The sequence below is a fragment of the Microcaecilia unicolor genome, chromosome 3 (genome assembly GCF_901765095.1).
Source record: "Microcaecilia unicolor chromosome 3, aMicUni1.1, whole genome shotgun sequence".
NCBI lineage: Eukaryota > Metazoa > Chordata > Amphibia > Gymnophiona > Siphonopidae > Microcaecilia > Microcaecilia unicolor.
In genome coordinates, this window is record NC_044033.1 from 217,253,334 (window position 1) to 217,277,966 (window position 24,633).

The 24,633-nt window shown below is 45.1% G+C and overlaps 1 protein-coding gene across 1 annotated transcript in view; it reads right to left on the reverse strand.

The window, feature by feature from the left end:
- LOC115466314 (histo-blood group ABO system transferase 1-like) overlaps positions 1-16,328 on the reverse strand; it is a 53,487-nt gene extending 37,159 nt beyond the window's left edge. Inside the window, exons 1-3 of the mRNA XM_030197485.1 lie at positions 16,246-16,328; positions 10,953-10,982; positions 9,580-9,609 (exon numbers count right to left, since the gene is read on the reverse strand). Coding sequence (XP_030053345.1) covers positions 9,580-9,609; positions 10,953-10,982; positions 16,246-16,325 — 140 coding nt within the window. The 5' untranslated portion in view covers positions 16,326-16,328. The remainder of the gene's footprint in view (positions 1-9,579; positions 9,610-10,952; positions 10,983-16,245) is intronic.
- Between the last annotated feature and the right edge of the window lie 8,305 nt (positions 16,329-24,633).

Below are 24,633 nucleotides of genomic sequence, written 5' to 3' on the forward strand. Positions count from 1 at the left end.
CCCTCGGCGACCCAGAGCTCTCGGTGCCGACACGGGAAGGGGACCGGTGTCAATGCTTCTTAGATTTTTTGCGAAGCACGTCACCGGCGCTTCCCGGCACCGACGAGGAGGACGTAGAATCCAGCCGTCTCTTCCTCGGGGCCGAGACCGAAGAGGGTCGATCTCGGGGGGGCTCTACCGCAGGAGCCCTCAGGGTAGGGGGAGACCCACCCGAAGGCTCACCGCCACCAGCAGGGGAGTGGACAGCCCTCACCTGCACTCCAGACGAAGCACCACCGTCCGACGACATCAGCAGACGAGGTCCCGGTACCACCGACGTCGATGCAGTCACCCGATGTCTCGGCGCCGATGCAGAGGGTCGATGCCTCGATGCACTCGATGCACTGGCCGCCGAGGATGAAGGTCTGGACGCTGCAGACGTCGATGCACTCAATACCCCCGGTGCCGATGCCGATGAAGAGCCCGAGAACAAAAAGTTCCACTGGGCCAACCTCGCTACCTGAGTCCGCTTCTGTAAAAGGGAACACAGACTACAGGCCTGAGGGCGGTGCCCGGCCCCCAGACACCGAAGACACGAAGCGTGCCTGTCAGTGAGCGAGATTACCCGGGCGCACTGGGTGCACTTCTTGAAGCCGCTGGAAGGCTTCGATGTCATGGGCGGAAAAATCACGCCGGCGAGATCAAAAGACGAAATGGTGAAATTTGGCACCAGCAGAAAAAGCGGGAAGGAAATTTCGACCGGGGCCTAACTAAGGCCTACCCCGACGATGAAAGAAAACTTACCGGGGCGAAAAACTCGAACTAGAGGACGGGAAAAAGCCAAAAGAGGTTTTTTCCAACACTTTTGAAGCGAAACGAGTCGAAAACGACGCGCGAGGTCGACTTTTACGGGGCACGAAACGGAAACACAACCGTCCCGAGCGCGGAGAAAAGAAGACTGACGAACACGAGCCGGTTCGGGCGGGAAGACGGCCGCGCATGCGCGGTGCGCATGGGCGCGCGAGAACTAGCAAAGGCCTTTGCTAGTGAAGATTCCGATTGGAGGGGCTGCCGTGGACGTCACCCATCAGTGAGAACAAGCAGCCTGCTTGTCCTCGGAGAAGCCACCTTACAGCAGGTGGCACTAATCTGCTGAGTCAAAGGGTTGGGGCCCAGGCAGGGAGGTGATTAAATGCCCTGGGGTAGTAGATCAGGGAGGTCCTGAATAAGAGAGGTGTTCTAAACTGGACCATAGTACCTAAGGAGAGGCTCAGGGACCCTCAAGCTTCTGCCTCTAGAGTCTAAATAGGAAAAACTTTCAAGGTAGGAAGTTTCTGTAACCACTTTGAATAATCAGATCCAGGCTGGCGGAAGCCTGTGTTGATCTGTGCTTGTTTGGAACAGCAACGTTGGGTGGCCCTGATAAGACTGTTTTCTTATGGTTTTGCAAGAAGCATTGATGGGACTATACTATGCTGTGATGCAACAGGATTCAGAAGAATGGAATATAGTAATAAATAATTTTTTCTGTTTACTCTTACGCCTTATCTGGCTTTTTCTGTGAGGCCCTGCAGCCAGCTGTGAGTCAAACTGCAATGCCTTGTTTCTGTTCATTGGATCAGACAAGGCCAAGGAATTAAACTCATGTCCTCCACAGGGCAGTACTTCGCCCTTCAACTGAGCCCATACCAGGTGGCCTCTCTCGTTCCCCCCCCCCCCCCCCCAACACACATTCTCTAAATAACAAAAGAGCTTCCTAAAACACAGATTTGTCACAAGGCAAAACTTCTTAACAACCAACAAAGTAAATATTTAGCAGCCCCAGTGAGACTCAAAATAACTGGGTAACATAGCAGCATTTAGTTTGAAAATCAGTGCTAAACATTGAAATAAAATATATATAGAATGCCCCGATCCATCTCCCACTCTTTAACTACACTAGAAGATGCCCGGACCCTAAACCCTGCATATATGCCTGTCACGGGGCCTACCGAGGCCCCAGGCAGGCTGAGGGGTAGAGAGCTGAGGCAGAGATGTGGCCAGCAACAGGGATTGTCCCTCCGATGACACCATTGGCTAGCTAAGCAGCTTGTAACTACATGTCTAAATCCTCAGACCTGTTCTTACTGCTGTTGTAATTACAGTGATATAATTAAGCACATGTATTTTGCCCTCAAGTGAGGTATACTGGTACCTCCTGTGCCTGGGGCAATAAGCAATCATGCATCTTGCTTTCCCTTCCCACACCCCCACAATCATAAGCTATGGCATCAGCTCCAGTTGATTCAGAATGCAGCGGCAAGACTCATAGAAGGTTGCAAGCGAGGTGACGACATCACACCATTTTTGCAAAAACTTCACTGGCTACCAGTACAATATAGGACTAAATTTAAAACTCTATCTCTGATCTTCAAGGCACTGAAAGGAAATGTCCCCGAGTATCTGAAGAATATTATGATCCTCCACACACTGCCAAGGATACTAAGGTCCTCCCAAGGACTTTCACTAACTACACCCTCTCCAAAAGACATTACACGATGTGATACCGCAAGCGAACCTTCTCCGGAGTAGCCCCCACACTCTGGAATGCATTGCCTGAAAGGCTCGCTTAACACAAGACTGTCTCTACTTCAGGAAGCAGGTGAAAGCTTGGCTCTTCAACCAAGCCTTTATTTAATGGAAGAAGTAACTAACTTGTGAGTCTCACTCACACACACAAGGATTGACTCGGGCTGCACATACTGCAGCAGGAAACATTTATCCACTCCTACCCTGACATAATATTTAACCATCTCTCTGACCTCATGTGCAGCTTTCTTCAAATCAATCACCTTACTTTCAAATTCTTCCTACTTTCTTACTCATCTATATGTTACAAATTTGCCTTACCCTTCACTACCAATTATAATGTTCTATTACGTATCGTGCTGTCATTGTAAGTAGTATACCATGCCATATTTTGTATTGTTACTTGAATATTTTTACTGCTGTATTTGCCTATTGCTCATGTTTGATCTATTCTTACTGTACACCGCCTTGAGTGAATTCCTTCAAAAAGGCGGTAAATAAATCCTAATAAATAAATAAAATAAATAAATATGGCTGCCTGAAAGTATCCCTTCCAATACCCTATCCTACTTTTTAAAAAGGGTTCAATGTCAGTCAGGTATTTATAGGGTCCTTCTTGCCTGGTTAGCTATGTGGACACTGGAACTAAATATCATTGGTGCCTGCATAATGCCAGGCTTCTCCTAGACTCTGACAATTGGATTGTCTCTGCACTAACTGGTGAGTGCTAGTAGTAAGGAAAGCCTGCTGACACTAAGGTAAGTATGGAGGAAAGTGGGATGTTTGACCACGGCAAACCAAAGACTGGACAAATGAATTCTTAAAAACAGTTGTTTATTGATGAAAAAGTCTTTTTTCATCAATAAAACAACTGTTTTTAAGAATTCATTTGTCCAGTCTTTGGTTTGCCGTGGTCAAACATCCCACTTTCCTCCATACCTGCATTCTCCCTTGGGGCGTTCAAGTTCTCCGCCTGTGGCGGATTATCTGGACACTAAGGTAAGTCTATAAATTGGCTCCAAGATTTAGATGCTTGAATGCCATGTGCTGAGCACAAATTCTATAATGGCATCTTGATGCCAAGATACCATTATGGAATATTAGAATAAGTTGGCATTGGCATGCCTAAAAGTAGGTGCCAACAGTTATACTAAGTCAATGGCAGTCATAACTGTAGGCGCCTAAGTATGCGCTGAAGTGCTTGTAACTTATACTATTATACAATTTAAATACGTATCTCAGAGACATGTCCATGACTCGCCCATATTCCTTCCATGTTTATGCCCCCTCGCACTTACATACTAGATGTTTTAAGAAATTAAGAACATAAGAATAGCCATACTGGGTCAGACCAATGGTCCATCTAGCCCAGCATCCTGTTTCCAACAGTGGCCAATCCAGATCACAAGTACCTGGCAGAATCCCATAGAGAAGCAACATTCTATGCAGAACCCCCAAAGAGCAGCAAGATCCTCAAACAGTAGCAAGATTCCATGCAGAACCTCAAAGAGTAGCAAGATTCCCGGCAGAATCTCAAAAAGCAGCAAGATTCCAGGCAGAATTTCAAAGAGTAGCAAGATTCCATGTAAAACCCCAAAGAGTAGCAACATTTCATTCAGAATCTCAAAGAGTAACAAGATTCTATGTAGAACCCCAAAGAGTAGCAACATTCCATGTGGAACCTCAAAGAATAGCTAGATTCCAGGTAGAATCTCAAAGAGAAACAAGATTCCATGTAGAACCCCAAAGAGTAGCAAGATTCCAGGCAGAATCTGAAAGAGTATCAAGATTCCATGTAGAACCCCAAAGAGTAGCAACATTCCATGCTACCATTCCCAGGGCAAGCAGTGGCTTCCCCCATGTCCATCTCAATAGCAGACTATGGACTTTTCTTCCAGGAATTTGTCCAAACCTTTCTTAAACCCAGATACGCTAACCGCAGCTACCACATCCTTGGGCAATGAGTTTCAGAGCTTAACTATTTGTTGAGTGAAAACAATGTTTCCTCCTATTTGTTTTAAAGGTATTTCTGTGTAACTTCTTCGAGTGTCCCCTGGTCTTTGTACATTTGGAACAAGTAAAAAATCAATTTACTTCTACTCGTTCTACGCCACTCAGGATTTTGAAGACCTCAATCATATCCCACCTCAGCCATCTCTTTTCCAAGCTAAAGAGCCCTAAACTCTTTAGCCTTTCCTTATATGAGGGTAGGATCGGGGCCTAAACGCCACGTGGCAAGTTTGTCGGGTTGGTGTGACGGGGCAGTATGGCTTGAAGCTGCTGAACTTTCTTCCTACTCCTGCACTGGGGATTTTGCGCGACCCTGTTCCTGCACTGGGGATTTTTGCGCGACCCTGTTCCTGGTTTTTCTCAATGTCTGGACGAAGTCCAGTCCTGTGTTCCTGGTGACTACAGATTGGCAGCGTGGCTTGGAGCTACTGAACTTTCTTTCCTACTGCTGCACTGGGATTTTGTGCAACCCTGTTCCTGCACTGGGGATTCTGCGCGACCCTGTTCCTGGTTTCTCTCCTTGTCTGGACGAAGCCCAGTTCTATGTTCCTGGTGACTACAGATTGGCCTGCGTCGTCTGCTGTGGCCTGACTTGCTCTGGCCTGCGTCACCTGTCTCGGCCTGCGTCATCTTCAGCCTGCATAACCTACTCCAGCCTGCACCATCTGTCCCAACCTGCATCACCTGCCCTGGGCAGCCCGCGTCATCTGCTTCTGCCTGCATCACCTACTCCATCCTACATCATCTGCTCCGGCCTGCATCATCTGTCGCAGCCTACATCATCTGCTCCAACCTGCATCATCTGTCCCAACCTACATCATCTGCTCCGACCTGCGTCATCTGCCCCAGCCTGCACCCTCTGATCCAGCCTACATCATCTGTTCCTGTCTGCGCCCTCTGATACAGCCTACATCATCTGTTCCTGCCTTCGCCCTCTGATCCAGCCTACATCGTCTGTTCCTGCCTTCGCCCTCTGATCCAGCCTGCACCCTCTGATCCAGCCTACATAATCTGTTCCTGCCTGCACCCTCTGATCCAGCCTGCATCGTCTGTTCCTGCCTGCACCCTCTGATCCAGCCTGCATCATCTGTTCCTGGCTGCACCCTCTGATCCAGCCTGCATCGTCTGTTCATCAGACTTTTCATGACCCCTATACACGTTCTCTTCCTAGCCCTATCTCTTCCTAATCTTTTCCCTCACCCCCCACCACTGTCCATTACAGATACTCACTGCCCATCCATTGATTTCATCACCTCACCTTCACTTTTACTCCCTTCCTCCTTCTCAGCTTTTAATCTTCATCTTGTTCTTCCCTCCATTGTGCCTTCCCCATTCTACCTGAGTACCTCTCGCCTTTGACGCCTTAGTGGCCACACCTCTCCTACTCTCCTCCGCTCTCTTTTACTCCTTCTCTTACTCTCAGCTGGTGACATCAATCCCAATCCTGGTCCTCCTTTTCTGCCTTCTTCCTACTTATGCAAGCCACATTGTGTCGTCTCTAATCTCATCTCTATTCCTCTTCTTCCCCCTTACTCCTTACCCTTCTCTTGTGCCCTATGGAATGCCCGTTCCAGCTGCAATAAACTTTCCTACATTCACAACCTCTTCATTTCTCGTTCCCTCCATCTACTTGCCTTAACTGAAACTTGGCTCTCCCCTGATGACTCTACTTCTGTTGCAGCCCTTTGCCATGGTGGTTATCTTTTTTTCTCATACCCCTCGCCCTGCTGGCCGTGGCGGTGGCGTTGGATTGCTACTCTCTCCCTCCTGCAAATTCCAACCTCTTCTTCCACCCCAGTCTCACTGCTTTTTGTCCTTTGAAGTCCACTCCATCCGCCTTTTCACTCCACTGCCTCTCCGATTGGCAGTCATTTATCGTCCCCCTGATAAGGCACTTTCATCCTTTCTCACTGACTTTGACGCCTGGCTTTCCTTCTTTCTTGAACCTACATCCCCCTCCATCATCCTTGGTTACTTTAACATCCACGTTGATGAATCCTCTAACTCTTATGTTTCCCAATTCCTTGCCTTAACGTCCTCATTCAATCTTCAGCTATGCTCCTCTGCACCTACCCACCAAAATGGTCACTGTCTCGACCTTATCCTCTCCTCCAACTGCTTCCCCTCCAGCTTCTGTTCCTCAGCTTTCCCCCTTTCTGATCATCACCTATTAACCTTCACACTTAAGCACCCTCCTCCCCAGTCCCACCCAATCTCAACCCCCACATCTAGGAATCTTCAAGCTATTGACCCCCTTACTCTGTCCTCTTGATTCTCTAACCTTTTCTCCTCCACCACTCCATCTAAATCTGACAATGAAGCTGTTTCTTCCTATGATACTATTCTTTCCTCTGCTCTGGACACTCTTGCCCCCCCCCCCCCCCATGTCCCATCCTACTAGGCGTACCAAACCCCAGCCTTGGCTAACCTCTAAAATCCGCTACTTTCGTTCCTGTGCCCGCTCTGCTGAACGTTCTTGGCTTAAATTCCGCACCCTTGCCGACTTCATTCATTTTAAATTCATGCTTAACTCCTTCCGGTCTGCCCTTTTGCAGGCCAAACAAGATTACTTCACTCAATTGATAAATTCCCTTGGCTCTAACCCTCGACTTCTCTTCGCCACACTGAACTCTCTTCTCAAAGTGCCTCCGCCCCCAATTCCCCCTTCTCTTTCTCCTCAGAACCTAGCTGAGCATTTCCATGATAAAATCAGTAAGATTAACCTTGAATTTTCATCCAAACCCTCCCCACCTCTCTCTCCCTTAATCCACATGCCCTACTCTCCTTCCTCTCTTTCTTTTTCCTCCTTCTCTGATGCTTCTACTGAAGAAACTGCCCTTCTTCTTTCCTCCTCTAAATGTACTACCTGTTCATCTGATCCCATCCCCACTCATCTACTTAGCACTATCTCTCCTACTATCATCCCTATCATCTGTCATATTCTTAATCTCTCACTCTCCACTGCAACTGTTCCTATGGCCTTCAAACATGCTGTTGTCACTCCACTCCTTAAAAAACCCTCACTTGACCCTACCTGTCCCTCCAACTATCGCCCCCATCTCCCTTCTTCCTTTCCTCTCCAAATTACTTGAATGCGCTGTTCACCGCGCTGTCTTGACTTCCTTTCTTCTCAACCTATTCTTGACCCACTCCAATCTGGTTTCCACCCTCTTCACTCCACTGAAACTGCACTTACCAAAGTCTCTAATGACCTGCTGCTGGCTAAATCCAGAGGTCTCTATTCTATCCTTATCATTCTTGACCTATCTGCTGCTTTCGACACTGTTGACCACACCATACTCCTTGATACGCTATCTTCGATTGGATTCCAGGGCCCTGTTCTTTCCTGGTTCTCCTCTTACCTCTCACTTCGCACTTTCAATGTTCACTCTGGTGGTTCCTCTTCAACTTCCATCCCACTTTCAGTTGGTGTCCCCCAGGATTCTGTGATTGGACCCCTTCTTTTCTCCATCTATACCTCTTCCCTTGGTACCCTGATTTCATCTCATGGCTTTCAATACCATCTTTATGCAGATGACTCTCAGATCTACATCTCCACCCCTGAAATCTCAACCGTAATCCAGGACAAAATTTCAGCCTGCTTGTCTGACATTGCTGCTTGGATGTCTCAACACCATCTGAAGCTAAACATGACTAAAACTGAACTTCTCATTTTTCCCCCTAAATCCACCTCCCCTCTTCCCCCATTCTTATCTCTGTTAATGGCTCTCACATGTTCCCTGTCTCCTCGGCTCGTAACCTTGGAGTCATCTTTGATTCCTCTCTCTCTTTCTCTACACATATTCAACAGATCGCCAAAACCTGTCGTTTCTTTATCTACAACATTAGCAAGATCCGCCCCTTCCTTTCTGAATATGCTACCAGAACCCTTATCCAAACCCTTGTCACCTCTCGTTTGGATTATTGCAATGTACTTCTCACTGGTCTTCCTCTCAGCCATCTCTCTCCTCTTCAATCTGTCCAAAATTCTGCAGCACGACTTATTTTCCGCCAAAATTGTTATACCCACACTAGCCCACTCCTCAAGTCACTTCACTGGCTCCCTGTCTGCTTCCGCATACAATTCAAACTTCTCTTACTGACCTTTAAGTGCATCCATTCTGCGGCTCCCCATTACCTCTCCACTCTCATCTGTCCCTACATTCCTCCCCGTGAACTGGACAAATCTCTCTTGTCGTCCCCCTTCTCCCCCACTGCTAACTCCAGGCTTTGTTCCTTTTCCCTCGTGGTACCTTATGCCTGGAATAGACTTCCTGAGCCTGTATGTCTAGCTCCATCTCTACCTGTTTTCAAATCTATGCTGAAGACCCACCTTTTCACTGCTGTTTTTGGCTCCTAGCTACTACTACTCAATTGCCTCCCCCTTGTTCCTTCTCACCCAGTACTTCCCTCGCCCTTGTCTTGTCTGTCTGTGTTATTTTTAGATTATAAGCTCTATTGAGCAGGGACTGTCTCTCTCTATGTCAGGTGTTCAGCACTGTATGCGTCTGGTAGCGCTATACAAATGTTAATAATAATAATAATAATAATATGAGGGTAGTTCCATCCCCTTTATTATTTTGTTAGCTTTTCTTTGAACCTTTTCTAATTCCGCTATATCTTTTTTGAGATACAGCGACCAGAATTTCATAGAATAGCAATTATCTGCGTAAATGTCAATTAGCGACGTCAGTTATGTGCATTTAGATTGTAAGCTCTATTGAGCAGGGACTATCGCTCTCTATGTCAGGTGTTTAGCGCTGCGTGCGTCTGGTAGCGCTATACAAATGTTAATAATAATAATCAGTGCACCTATTCTATACATTTAGATGCACCCTATAGAATTGTTCTTAAGTATTTATTTACTGCACTGTCACAAAGGCTCCAAGTTCTTTCCAAACAGAGGATGGATCCTTCTTGACTGAGCTGTGCATGAGATGGTCATTTTCAGTCCATGTCTTACTGAAATCATTACGTTGCTGCCATCGTCTTTCCCCTCCACACTTGACAGAATATACTGACCTTACTGTTAGAGTTATGACATCTGGTTCCCTGCATAAAGAAACACATTTTAGATACAAATAAGGAGAATGCATAATCGATATAGCTTACAGTGCTTTATAAAAATGCAGTACAATGATATTGCTTTTTCTTTGAAGAGAAGAAGAAAACCGAAAGGAATCCCACGTGGAAAGTAGCAAAACAAATAACAGTGGGAAGGTGGAGATGGCTTTTTTTCTTCCCTAACTCATCTTCATTCCCCAGGTCCAGTATTTTTCTCTTTCTCTACCCCCCCCCCCCCCCACCCATAGGTCCAGCATTTTTCTGTTTCTTCCCTCCCTACCCTTTCCCTTCTCGTGGTTCTAGCACGTCTCTTTCTTCCTTTCCCTCTCCACCTGCCCCTCCCAGGCAGCAGCAATAAATCACAGCTGCGGAGAAGATCAGAGCATTGCATAGATCAGAGACGCTGCTCTGATCTTCTCCGCTCAACAACTTTGTTTCCAGTACAATTGAGCACTATAGCTTCAGTTTATTGGTAAGACACACATATTCTTTTTATATTTGGATAGAATTAATAATCAACAGACGGCAGAGAAGATTCCTGACGCAGGCCAGTACGGCCGAAACACAGCTGTGTCGAGTCCCTTTCTCCCTGCTACAGTTTGGCTAATAAAGTTGATTCTTCATTTTTACATCCAAAGTGTTGTCTTTTTTATGTAATTTTTTGATTTTGATGGATTCATCTTTAAAATACATATCTTATGATTAATTTTAAATTTTGACGTTTTATATATATATATATATATATATATATATATATATTTTTTTTTTTTTTTTTTTTTAATTTTTATATTTTTTGTTTTTTGTTTTTTGCTTTTGTTGGTCATCTTTGCTGTTTTGTTTCTTGCAAAATGAAAATTGCCACACGTCCATTTTGGGTCTGAGACCTTACTGCCAGCCATTGACCTAGCGGTAAAGACTCACACGGTAACTGGGCGGTAATGACCTACGAGCGTCAAATGCCACGACATGAGTCTGATACGCGCATCCAAACATAAAAATTATTTTTTGACTGTGCACCAAAAATGAAATTACCGCAAGAGCCACGCAGTAGACGGGTAGGAACTCCATTTTGGTGCATGTTGGGTGCACGTAGACGCTTATGCAGCTTAGTAAAAGGGTCGCTTATTTATCTTTCCAACTTCATTGTCAAAGTGAGTTATAATTTAGTACAGTAGATAAAACCCTGCCTCAAGTACAGATTACAATATGCACTGATTTTTGAGAATTGTAAGGTTAAAACCGGAATGACAAGAATTGTGCACATTCAAAGATATATGAAAGGTCCCAGAAGTTTTGTCTGATCTGACCCAAGTTTGAGAAAGTATACTGACCTCCATCCAAGAGATCCAATCTCTGGCCACCTGTGCAAGAAAAGAAATATATTGAATTATTTCACTATTCTGACTCCTACCACCTTCACTGGAACAACAATTCTCTGTGACAAAAGTCTTTTTTTGGATTGGAACTTTAGATTTTACTCCCCTTTTTCTGAATCTGTGCTCTGGGTGAGCTGCACATTTAGATACATGGGTGATTTCCCTGCCCAAATTAGTGTAGGGGTGATTCTGCACAGGTCACCTAAAGCTAAGTGCCAGCATGATGTGTGCTAAATGTGAATTTTATGTTGGAAATTATGTGTGTAATAATTAGAGCTACATAAGTACATAAGTATTGCCATACTGGGAAAGACCAAAGGTCCATCAAACCCAGCATCCTGTTTCCAACAGGGGCCAATCCAGGTCACAAATACCTGCCAAGATCCCAAAAAAGTACAAAACATTCCATACTGCTAATCCTAGAAATAGTGGATTCTCCCCGTCCATTTAATAATGGTCTATGGACTTTTTCTTTAGGAAGCCGTCCAAACCTTTTTTATACTTTACCACATTCTCTGGCAACGAATTCCAGAGTTTAATTACACCTTGAGTGAAGAAATATTTTCTCCGATTTGTTTTAAATTTACTACATTGTAGCTTCATCGCATGCCCCCTAGTCCCAGTATTTTTGGAACGCGTAAACAGACACTTCACATCTACCCATTCCACTCTACTCATTATTTTATAGACCTCTATCATATCTCCCATCAGCTGCCTTTTCTCCAAGCTGAAGAGCCCTAGCCGCTTTAGCCTTTCCTCATAGGGAAGTCATCCCATCCCCTTTATCATTTTTATTGCCCTTCTCTGCACCTTTTCTAATTCCACTATATCATTTTTGAGATATGGCGACCAGAATTGAACACAATATTTGAGGTGCGGCATTATAACATCCTCATTTTTGTTTTCCATTCCTTTCCTAATAATACCTAACATTCTATTTGCTTTCTTAGCCGCAGCAGCACACTGAGCAGAAGATTTCAACGTATCATCAATGACGACACCTAGATTCCTTTCTTGGTCCGTGACTCCTAACGTGGAACCTTGCATAATGTAGCTATAATTTGGGTTCCTCTTTCCCACATGCATCACTTTGCACTTGCTCACATTAAACGTCATCTGCCTTTTAGACGCTCAGTCTCCCAGTCTCGTAAGGTCCTCTTGTAATTTTTCACAATCCTTCTGCAATTTAACGACTTTGAATAACTTTGTGTCATCAGCAAATTTAATTACCTCTCTAGTTACTCCCATCTCTAGGTCATTTATAAATATGTTAAAAAGCGGCGGTCCCAGCACAGACCCTTGGGGAACCCCACTAACTACACTTCTCCATTGAGAATACTGACCATTTAACCCTACTCTCTGTTTTCTATCTTTTAACCAGTTTTTAATCCACAATAGAACACTACCTCCTATCCCATGACTCTCTAATTTCCTCTGGAGTATTTCATGAAGTACTTTGACAAACGCCTTCTGAAAATCCAGATACACAATATCAACCGGCTCCCCTTTATCCACGTTTGTTCACCCCTTCAAAGAAATGTAGTAGATTGGTGAGGCAAGATTTCCCTTCACTAAATCCATGTTGACTTTGTCTCATTAATCCATGCTTTTGAATATGTTCTGTAATTTTGTACTTTATAATAGTCTCTACTATTTTGCCTGGCACCGACGTCAGACTCACTGGTCCATAATTTCATGGATCTCCTCTGGAACCTTTTTTAAAAATCAGCGGTACATTGGCCACCCTCCACTCTTCCGGTACCACACTCAATTTTAAGGATAAATTACATATTACTAACAATAACTCTGCAAGTTCATTTTTCAGTTCTATCAGTACTCTGGGATGAATATCATCCGGTCCAGGAGATTTTCTACTCTTCAGTTTGTAGAACTGCCCCATTACATCCTCTAGGTTTACAGAGAATTCATTCATCAGCTTCAAATACCATTTCTGGCACCGTTATCCCACCCAAATTTTCCTCGGTGAAGACTGAAGCAAAGAATTAATTTAATCTCTCCGCTACAGCTTTGTCTTCCCTGATCGCCCCTTTTACTCCTCGGTCATGTACCGAATGGCATATTTTACTATTCGTCCGAATAAGAATAATGAAAAATATTGTTCATCTGAATGAGAATACCAAATATGAATAATGGGCATTTAGTTGAATTTTAACATAACGAATAATAAAAGAAGCAAAGTGAAATCAGAGATCAAGTGTTTATTTCAGTAGGATTTAGCACAGTAGAGCCCCGGATTATTCATATTCAAATTTAAATCACTATTCGGCTGAAAATGAATAGTCCCCTCAATATTCAGCCAGCGGCGGTCAGCGGTTTTTGAAATGCTGATCGTCGCCGGCTAAATTATCCCCCAATATTCAGTGCTGGGCCATTTCCAGGAACTGGACCTGAAGATTGGGGGATATTTTTGAGCGGGCAGGCTACTGGAGCTTATGTGGGCCCGGCTGATAGTCAGCTGAGCCTGCATAAGAGAGTTATGCAGGCCCTGGCGGAATATTGGGCCAGGACCCCCTCCCGCAGCCCCCAACAACAGCTCCCCAGGGCACCCTCTCTTCAACAACATCCCCGCTCTACTCCGCCCTGCCCCACACCCCTTACGGGCTGAGCGCCCCAACAACATCCCCCTCGGCAGCAGCCCTATCCCACCCCCACCTCCCGGTCAGGATAGGACCCTCCCCTGGGGACTACCTGATCTCCCTGGTGGTCCACCGGGGCAATAGAGGCAGAAGTGTATCCCCCTTGCTCCAGCCCATAGTGGTAACTTCTTGAAAATGGCTGCCACAACCTCTTGCCAGGGCCTTCGAAAGATAGTCAAAGAATGCATCATCTTATTTTTTTATTTACATAAGAACATAAGGGTAGCCATACTGGGTCAGACCAATGGTCCATCTACCCAGTATCCTGTTTTCCAAACAGTGGCCAAGCTAGGTCACAAGTACCTGGCAGAAACCCAAATTGTGGCAAAATTTCATGTAGAACCCCAAAGAATAGCAAGATTCTGGAATCCTAAAGAGTGACAAGATTCCATGCAGAATGTCAAAGAGTAGCAACATTCCATACTACAAATCCCAGGGCAAGCAGTTGCTTCCCATGTCTACCTCAATAGCAGACTATGGACTTTTCCTCCAGGAATTTGTCCAAACCTTTTTGAAACCCAGATAAGCTAACCGCTGTTACCACATCCTCCTTCTGTTCATTACTTCTAGATTGTCACAGGCCGATACTCAGACACCCGTGGTAAAGTCAACAGAGCAGAATCCATACCGCTGGAACAGTGCAGGAAACTAGCTTGCCAATGCTCAAAGGAAATAGTATTGATATTATACGCATGCTGTAAAAGAGAAAGCAACAGAGGAAACATGCCTGGCGCATGCACAGAAGAGTTTTGCAGTAAGCTCAGCAATGTTGCCAGTTACCCGGTCCCCAAACCCGCCCCAAAAGTTCACACCCCGCCCCCGCCGTCATCAACCCTGCCCCCGCCGTCATCAACCCTGCCTCTGCCGCCATCAGTTCCACCCCACCGTCATCAGCTCCGCCTCCGCCGTCATCAACCCCGCCTCCGCTGTCATCAACCCCGCCTCCTCTGTCATCAACCCCGCCCAAACCTTCATAAGCCCCGCCCCCGCGGGCTGAAAAACCACACAAAAAACAGCAGAAAAACCCAAAAAATAGCCCAAAAAACCGCGACCCGCAGCGGACAAAAATTTCCCGCAGCAGGTTGCGGAAAACCGCCCAATTGGGCGGGAAACCCGCCCACCTGGCAACCGTGAAGCTCAGTTCTTGTGAGCATACACCAGGCAAACCCAAAAGCAAAGGACACAATAGTGTTTGTTTTCTGCGCCTTTAAATATAAACTTTTCAATTTTTTTTTTAAATTTGGAAAGCATATATTTAAGTTCAGGAAACAGGTGCCAATGTGTGCTTTCACTTTCAGGTTTGCTCGGACTCGTGCACATTTATTTCTTAGTACCAGCGCTTACAGGCTTGCATGGGCTTTCTTCCATTTGAAAAAGAAATCAAAACCAGCAGTTATTTATTTATTTGTTACATTTGTATCCCACATTTTCCCACCTATTCGCAGGTTCAATGTGGCTTACATAGTACCGGAGAGGCGAATGCAGACTCCAGTGTAAACAAATACATAGTGAAGTTGTGGTAAGATAATGTTCATGTGGTATAGCCACATAAGGGAATTGTACTCAGAAGGTTGTGTTATGTCCATTTCTGGGGGGGGTTTTTTGGTGCAGAGATCAGGCATTTATGTTGGATCGGTAGGTTATGCCTTTTTAAACAGGTAAGTTTTAAGTGATCTCCGGAAGTGTAGATGGTCGTACGTGGTTTTCAAGGCTTTTGGCAGTGCATTCCACAGTTGCGTGCTTATATAGGAAAAACTGGATGCGTAAGTTGATTTGTATTTGAGTCCTTTGCAGCTTGGGTAGTGCAAGTTTAGGTACGTTCGTGATGATTGAAATGTGTTTCTGGTTGTGCGCTGTTCTCTAAGCATTGGAAGGGAATAGGAAATGACCTCATTGACCCGTTTGACTACATTTGCGCTAATCTTTTGCACGCACATTTGGGGTCTTTTACTAAGGCGCGCTCATGTTTTTGGCGCACTCTACAGTTGTAGGTGCGCTAAACGTTAGAGATACCAATGCATTCCTATGGGCGTCTCTAATGTTTAGCATGCCCACAATTTTAGCGCACGCTAAAAGCGTGAGCGCGCCTTACTAAAAAACACCCATTGTGTCCTGCATTAGATTCCTCCAAACATTCTACGCTCACTAATGCCGGTGTTAGTCCGGCCCTAATCGCCCCTAGCACCGGTGTTACGTTTTCTGCATCAGCCCATCAGAATGAAAGAAATAATTAACAAATTTATTAAGAGATAGAAAAAAAAAGAACATTAAGCTAAAGATAAGAGAATTAAAAACATGGAAAGGTTGAAAGTTGGGAGGAAATAATACAGAAAGATATCAGCCCTTTATGAGCTTAGGCAAGTCACTTCACCCTCAAGTACAATATAAATTGTAAGCTCTTTGGGCCAGGGAAATAACTGATGTACCCCACTGAGCTCAGCTTTGCAAATAGCAATAAAATCTAAAATCCAAATCCAACAGAACAGAAGTGGTGATGAATGAGGGTAATGGGCTATGCGACTGACTGAATGAATTGATTAGTGTAAATGGAGACAACCCCCCCCCCCCCCCCCAAGCATAATTGTACCTACTTTGAGAGTAAAAATCCAATCAGGGTCCCCAGGATCAGCATAAAACATGAGAAGTGCACCTTGGCTTTTTTATTCAACATCTTGAATCTGTAAATAAAGAATTCTTTCACATTAGGTTAAAAAACCTCAACTACAAGATGGCATTCAGAAGGCAATTTTCAAATAGTCAATGTAGTAGCACAGTATTTAGTGCTTTTAATCTATACATTTTATTTTAATTTTCAAAGAGAAGCCACCCAGGTATTTGCTCTTTGAATATTGGCATTAAGTCTACACCATAACATGGCCCACATACTTTGCACTGAAAATCAGCATAAAGTTTGCAACATAAAATGGCCCACAGACTTTGCACTGAAAATTAGCATAATGTTTGCTCCATAAAATGGTTTACATACTTTGCACTGAAAATCAGCATAAAGTTTGTACCACAAAATGGCTCATACACTTTTCACTGAAAATCAGCATAAAGTCCGCACCATAAAATGGCCCACATACTTTGCACTGAAAACGAGCATAAAGTTTGCACCATAAAATGGTTCATATACTTTGCACTGAAAATTAGCATAATGTCAGCACCATAAAATGGCTCACACATTTTGCACTGAAAATCAGCATAAAGTTTGCAACATAAAATGGTTCACATACTTTGCACTGAAAATCAGCATAAAACTTGGCACCATAACATGGCCCACATACTTTGCACCTGCTAATTTATGCAATCAACTAAGGAAATATCATGTACATAGGATATTTTTCTCCCTGTCTTAAGCATGATCCAAGGAAGGCCTCTCTACAATCTAGCTAAAAGTATATGGAGGCACTTCTATAAACACGTGCCTAGATTTTTGTGCCACTTGCTATACGTTCAGAAAAGTCCATGCTACTAGCAAATGATAAACTAAACACGGCAAGGTATGCTGTAACATGGAGGGGCATAATCGAACTGCGCCGGCCATCTATATGGCCGGCGCTGCAAAGAGCGGTCCCGAACCGTATTATTGAAAAAGATGGCCGGCCATCTTTCATTTCGATAATACGGTTGGGGCCGGCCAAATGTCAGAGATGGCCGGGTTTGAGATGGCCGGCATCGGTTTTTGCCGATAATGGAAACCGATGCCGGCCATCTCAAACCCGGCCAAATTCAAGGCATTTGATCGTTGGAGGGGCCAGCATTTTTAGTGCACTGGTCCCCCTGACATGCCAGGACACCAACCGGGCACCCTAGGGGGCACTGCATTGGACTTCACAAATTGCTCCCAGGTGCATACCTCCCTTACCTTGTTTGCTGAGCCCCCCAAATCCCCCCAAAACCCACTCCCCACAACTGTACACCACTACCATAGCCCTTAGGAATGAAGGGGGGCACCTAGATATGGGTACAGTGGGTTTTTATTTTTTGGGGGGGGTTGGAGGGCTCCCATTTCTACCACAAGTGTAACAGGTAGGGGGGAGGATGGGCCTGGGTCCACCTGCCTGAAGTGCACTGCACCCACAAAAAACTGCTCCAGGGACCTGCATACTGGTGTCAGGGAGCTGGGTATGACATTTCAGGCTGGCATAGAGGCTGGCAAAAAAGGGTTTTTAAAAAACTTTTTTTGGGTGGGAGGGGGTTGGTGACCATTGGGGGAGAAAGGGGAGGTGATCCCCGATTCCCTTTGGTGGTCATTTGGTCAGTTGGGGTACCTTTTTGAAGCTTGGTCCTGACAAAAAAGGGACCAAGTGAAGCCAGTGAAATGCTCGTCAGGGCCTGCTTTCTTTTTTTCCATTATCGGGCGAAGCCGGCCATCTCCTGACCACGCCCCCATCCTGCCCCATCCCACTTTCGCTACCCTACCGACACACCCCCTTGAAGTTTGGCCAGCTCCACGATGGAAAGCAGTTGGCGCCGGCCAAAATCGGCTTTCAATTATACCGATTTGGCCGGGTTCAGGAGATCGCCGGCCATCTCCCGATTTGTGTCGGAAGATAGCCGGCGATCTCCTTCAAAAATGAGCTGGATAGTAACATAGTAAATAGCGACAGATAAAGACCTGTACGGTCCATCCAGTCTGCCCAACAAGATAAACTCACTTTACATGGTATGCGCTATTTTAAATGTATACCCGAGTTTGATTTGTCCTTTCCATTCTCAGGGCACAGACCGTAGAAGTCTGCCCAGCACTCTTGTACTAAAAGTTCTGAAGCTAATGTCGAGGCCCCTTAAAGTTTACACTCAAGCCCATTCATATCTATTTAGTCACAATCAGTGCGTAGACCTTAGAAGTCTGCCCAGCTTCCATTTTGTTTCCCAATTACCGGCGTCACCACCCAATCTTCGCTAAGATTCCATGGAACCATTCCTTCTAAACAGGATTCCTTTGTGTTTATCTAAGATTGCCTCCATCGCGGTCGTTACCTCTCCCACGATCTCCGCCGCCCACGCCGACCCGACTGCAGAGATTGGCGGGCTTGCTGGGGCCGCCATTTTGTCCTCCAGCGCTTTGCTCTTGTCCCTGTCTTTTTTTAGCAATTTCGTCGCCATAGTTGTCTCCAATCTCTCTGTCGACAGCGATATCTTAATGTGGCAGCCTTCCGCTGACAGATGTACCGGTTCACGTCGTTTTTAGAAGTTGATTCGGCGGGAATTGCAAGGAGGTACCTGGAGCTAGTCTAACATCGACCGCTCCGGTACATAGCGTCACGTGACCTCTCGATTCCTTTGTGTTTATTTCACGCATGTTTGAATTCCGTTACCGTTTTCATCTCCACCACCTCCCACAGGAGGGCATTCCACATATCCACCACCTTCTCTGTGAAAAAATATTTCCTGACATTAGTCCTGAGTCTGCCCCCTTTCAACCTCAATTCATGTCCTCTAGTTCTACCGCCTTCCCGTCTCCGAAAAAGGTTCATTTGCGGATTAATACCAAAACCCTTTTCCACACTCTTATCACCTCCCGTCTTGATTATTGTAACCTACTACTCACCGGCCTCCCTCTTAGCCATCTCTCTCCTCTTCAATCAATCCAAAACTCTGCTGCGCGACTCATTCTCCGCCAAAGTCGCTATGCCCACATTAGCCCTCTCCTTAGTCACTTCACTGGCTCCCTATCCGTTTCCGTATTCTATTCAAACGTCTCCTATTGACCTATAAGTGCATTCACTCTGCCGCTCCCCAGTACCTCTCCACTCTTGTCTCCCCCTACGTTCCCCCTTGAGTACTCCATTCTGTTGATAAATCTCTCTTGTCCATCCCTTTCTCTTCTACTGCTAATTCAAGACTCCGTTCCTTTTATCTCGCTGCACCTCACGCCTCGAATAGACTTCCCGAGCCTGTACGTCCGGCCCCGTCCTTGGCCGTTTTCAAGTCCAGGCTCAAAACCCACCTCTTTACCACCGCTTTTGACTCCTAACTCTCTTACCCTGTCCTTTATCCTCACCTCTTTATTCCCTTACCCTTAATTGTTCTGTCTGTTTACCTGTCTTATCTAGATTGTAAGCTCTTTGAGCAGGGACTGTCTTCTGTGTATGGTGTACAGCACTGCGTATGCCTTGTAGCGCTATAGAAATGATAAGTAGATAGATAATACCTTTCAAATATTTGAATGCCTGTATCATGAGTGGAGGAGTGGCCTAGTGGTTAGGGTGGTGGACTTTGGTCCTGGGGAACTGTTTAACTGAGTTTGATTCCCGGCACAGGCAGCTCCTTGTGATTCTAGGCAAGTCACTTAAACCCTCCATTGCCCTCCGCATAGAGCCTGCCATGAGTGGGAAAGCGCGGGGTACAAATGTAACAAAAATAAAATGTCACCCCTGTTTCTCCTTCCCTCCAAGGTATACATGTTCAGGTCAGCAATCCCATACCATTTTTGAAGCTTTTTTTTGCACCACTTCCAGCCTTTTTACATCTTTAGCAAGATACGGCCTCCAAAACTGAACACAATACTCCAAGTGGGGTCTCACCAACGACTTGTAACGCGAGCAACTTCCTTTTCGATTGCTGGTCCACAGATTTGGAACGCTCTACCTGGTTATCTGAGACTGTGCAACAATTTGGAGCAGTTTGCCAAGGGTTTGAAAACCTGTTTGTAAAAGAAAGGGGTTGATACCTTCGTGACGGACTGAGTACGATCAGTGACTTTTGTTTGTCATTTTATGAATATGTATGTTTGGCATTGTATGCCGCCTAGTTGTAGGGAGACTAGAAATTTTTAAATAAATAAATATACCCCCAGAGTCTATATATGGATCCCAGAGCTGAAAGCCCAAGATGCATGTGCAAATTAATTGTTTAACACGCCTAATCGCATCAATAACTGGGTACTAATAACCAATTATTGATGTTAATTGGCACATTAATATTTGCATGCACATCTGGCTGCACTCTATTCTATAAGGCAGTGCATCTACATTTATTTATTTTTGACATTTATAGCCCACATTATCCCGAATATACTCGGGATAACGTGGCTAACAGTAAATAAACAACGGACAAGGTTTTCAAAACCATAAACAAAATATTAAATATAGACCTTTGATGGCCAGTTGCAATCTAAGATACTTCATCAATAGATATAAACCTGGGTAACAGAGAGGAGGACCATAGTTGGTCAGCCGCAATACCAGGGTATTCAAATCACTGCTCAAAGCCCACCTCTTAAATGTCGCCTTCAGCACCTAACCACCATACCTCTATTCAGGAAATCTAGACTGCCCCAACTTGACATTTCGTCCTTTAGATTGTAAGCTCCTTTGAGCAGGGACTGTCCTTCTTTGTTAAACTGTACAGCGCTGCGTAACCCTAGTAGCGCTCTAGAAATGTTAAGTAGTAGTAGTAGTAGTAGTATGTGCCCTGAAAATGGCAGATACAAATCAAGGCCAGGTATACAGGTAAAGTAGCTCATATGAGTTTACCTTGTTGGGCAGACTGGATGGACCGTACAGGTCTTTCTCTGCCGTCATCTACTATGTTACTATTCTGCTTATTTTCAAACGAGAAGGCCGGTCATCTTCCGACACAAATCGGGAGATGGCCAGCCTTCTCCTAAGGCCGGCCAAATCAGTATAATCGAAAGCCGATTTTGGCTGGCTTCAACTGCTTTCCATCGCAGGGCCGGCCAAAGTTCAAGGGGGCGTGTCAGCAGTGTACCGAAGGCGGGACGGGGGCATGGTTAAGAGATGGCTGTCCTCGGCCGATAGTGGAAAAAAGAAGGCCAGCCCTGACAAGCATTTGGCTGACTTTACTTGGTCCCTTTTTGTTCACGACCAAGTCTCGAAAAGGTGCCCGAACTGACCAGATGACCACCGGAGGAAATCGGGGATCACCTCCCCTTACTCCCCCAATGGTCACCAACCCCCTCCCACCAAAAAAAAAAATTAAAACACACTTTTTTGCCAGGCTCTATGCCAGCCTCAAATGTCATACCCAGCTCCATCACAGCACTTTGCAGGTCCCTGGAGCAGTTTTTAGTGGGTACTGCAGTGTACTTCAGGCAGGTGGACCCAGGCCCACCCCCTCTACCTGTTACACTTGTGGTGGTAAATGGGAGCCCTCCAAAACCCACCCAAAACCCACTGTGTCCACATCTAGGTGCCCTCCCGTTACCCTTTAAGGGCTATGGTAGTGTTGTACAGTTGTGGGTAGTGCAAGGTAAGGGAGCTATGCACCTGGGATCAATCTGTGAAGTCCACTGCAGTGCCCCCTAGGGTGCCTGGTTGGTGTCCTGGCATGTGAGGGGGACCAGTGCACTACAAATGCTGGCTCCTCCCACGACCAAATGGCTTGGATTTGGCCGGGTTTGAGATGGCTGCCATTAGTTTCCATTATCGGCGAAAACCAATGGCGGCCATCTCTGACGCCGGCGATCTCTAAGGGTGGCCCAAATGTTGAGATTTGGCCGGCCCCGACCGTATTATCGGGTACGCCGCTTAACGGGGCCATCATTAGAGATGGCCGCCCTTATAGACGGGCACCCCCATTCGATTATGCCCCTCTCTGTTACTATGAGGAAGAATTCTTTGTGAGAAGGGATTTGACAGTCTCTTGAGTGGGTAACAGAAAGGAGGACCATAGTCGGTCTGCTGCAATTCGGACTAGGCTGCTTGAAGTGAGATTGACCACTAGTGGCCTTAATTTGCAGTACAGCCCCTCCTAATTTTAGTTACTTTTTGTTCGAAATACGTAGCTAATTGATTAGCAGAGGGAGTGGCTACAGTTACTGGTGTTAATTTTTCAGTCGATACAAGCTTATTAACATGGTTAAACAGCGTATGGGTGTTTAAGTGGTTAGTAGAGGGTTTTAGCTTCTACAATCTTTTTCATATAATCCTTGATAGCTTTCCTCCAAAGCATTTTATTCTCGTCAGATTTATGTCTGGACCACTTCCTCTCTAATTTTCTATATTGCCTCTTCAGGAGGAGAATATACTGATTGTACCAGGGTGACACCCTATGGGTGAGTTTGATGGGAGTTATACTGTCCAGGGTAGAAGTACAAAGACTCATCCCAGTTACACCAGAAATCCTTGCTCTCTGTGCCTGGAAGTTTTGAACTATCAAAGATTCCAGACCAGAATTTTACAGGATCAATTCTGCCTCTCAATTTAAAAGAAGGAGAGGTAACAGTGGATTTGAAAAGATCTAGTAACTTCCCTCCAGTAAAGCGGGGTCTCTCAAGTAGAAATTTTCCATATGCATAGTTCTGTAAGCCAACAGATCCAGAAGATGACCCCTAATGTGGCAGGATTGGGAATGTGGCAAAAGGAATCGCTTTTCTCAAAATGGGCATGGCTACAGGAGGAGTATGGATGTGTCAGGGGCGTTCCAAACATTTGCACCCATTGCTACAGAATAATGGGTTGTTAGGAATGAAATTTATTAAAGATTTCATGGAATAACAAGGGACACTTAGCCTAACATAGGATTGTAAAATGGAAGACGGGGGAGCCAGGTTTCTCTGACATGATTACACAGTGATAAGCCACAGGATACAGGGCTTAGCTGGTTCCCCATTAATTCACTTTTGGGTGTTAGTTTAAGTCATGTTATTTGAGTTGGATCCTGAAAAACTCACCTTTTTGAGAAGAACCAGGGTTAAGTTTGCATTCATGTAAGCAATGTTTGCATTTCTACAGGGATTATTTGCAGAGGTTCCTAGGCCTGGCTGACCCAGATCCTTGGGAAGGATATTCAGCCCAGAGTGCCCTAAGATAAGCTAATGAGATGGATGAATTGGACCAATAGAAGGTTCTGAAAAGGGGGATTGAACCCATTTGAAGTGACCAATGTTAAACTGACAAGATGTCTGAATAAACTTTCCTCCCCTGGACTTTCCATAGAATTGTTTACTATCACATCATCGGATGCCCTAGGACACATAGACAAGGGTGGAGCCCCCATTGGAGTCCATCATCTGGGTTTATTATAAAAGATGAGGACCTGAATAATGGTGGTGGGTAGATGAAGGAAGAAAGTCTTATTGATTGATTTCCTTGCATCCACATCTCTCTACTTGCATCCAGAAAAACGGAGAAGCCCTTGTCCCTGTGTTATTTATTTATTTATTAGGATTTGTTTACCGCCTTTTTGAAGGAGTTCACTCAAGGCGGTGTACAGTAAGAAAAGAGCAAACATGAGCAATAGACAATTACAGCAGTAAAAATATTCAAAAACAGTAAGTATGGCATGGTATACTATTTACAATGCCAACACAATATGTAATAGAACATTATAATTGATAGCGAAGGGTAAAGCAAAGATGTAACATATAGAAGGGTAGGAAAGTAGGAAGAGTTAGAAAGTAAGGTGATTGATTTAAAGGAAGTTGCACATGAGGTCAGAGAAATGGTTAAATATTACTGGCCTGAACTTTGTTATCATCTCAGAGTAAAAGGCTTGGTGAGTGGGTGGGTTAGCTAAGCAAATAATCTTCATGACTGAGAAACTGGTGTTAGGACTGACTATGCCAATCATTAACTAGTTTTGTAAGATCAATTAAAAGAAATTATGACTTTTACTGAACCAGCCATCAGGAGGAAGGATGCAGAAGAGGTCCCTGGCCTGGCCAGAGCAGGCAACCTCAGGAACAACACACACATTCCTTCCACTGGTAAACACTAAGTCAGATGGACTTTTGTTTGTGTGGTGACTCTACAAGACCACTAGTCCTGAGCATTTTTATTTTGGATGACAAGGGCTACCAAAGGCGGCCCTTGCCCCAGAGCCTACTCAAATAGGGCCAGACACTTTGAGGGGCATAATTGAACGAAAACGCCTATCTCCATGGGCGTTTATCTCCGAGAACGGGTCCGTGAAGGGGCGGACCGAACCATATTTTCGAAAAAAATAGACGCCCATGTTTTATTCAACAATGTGTGAGCTGGGCGTTTTTGTTTTTCAGCGATAATGGA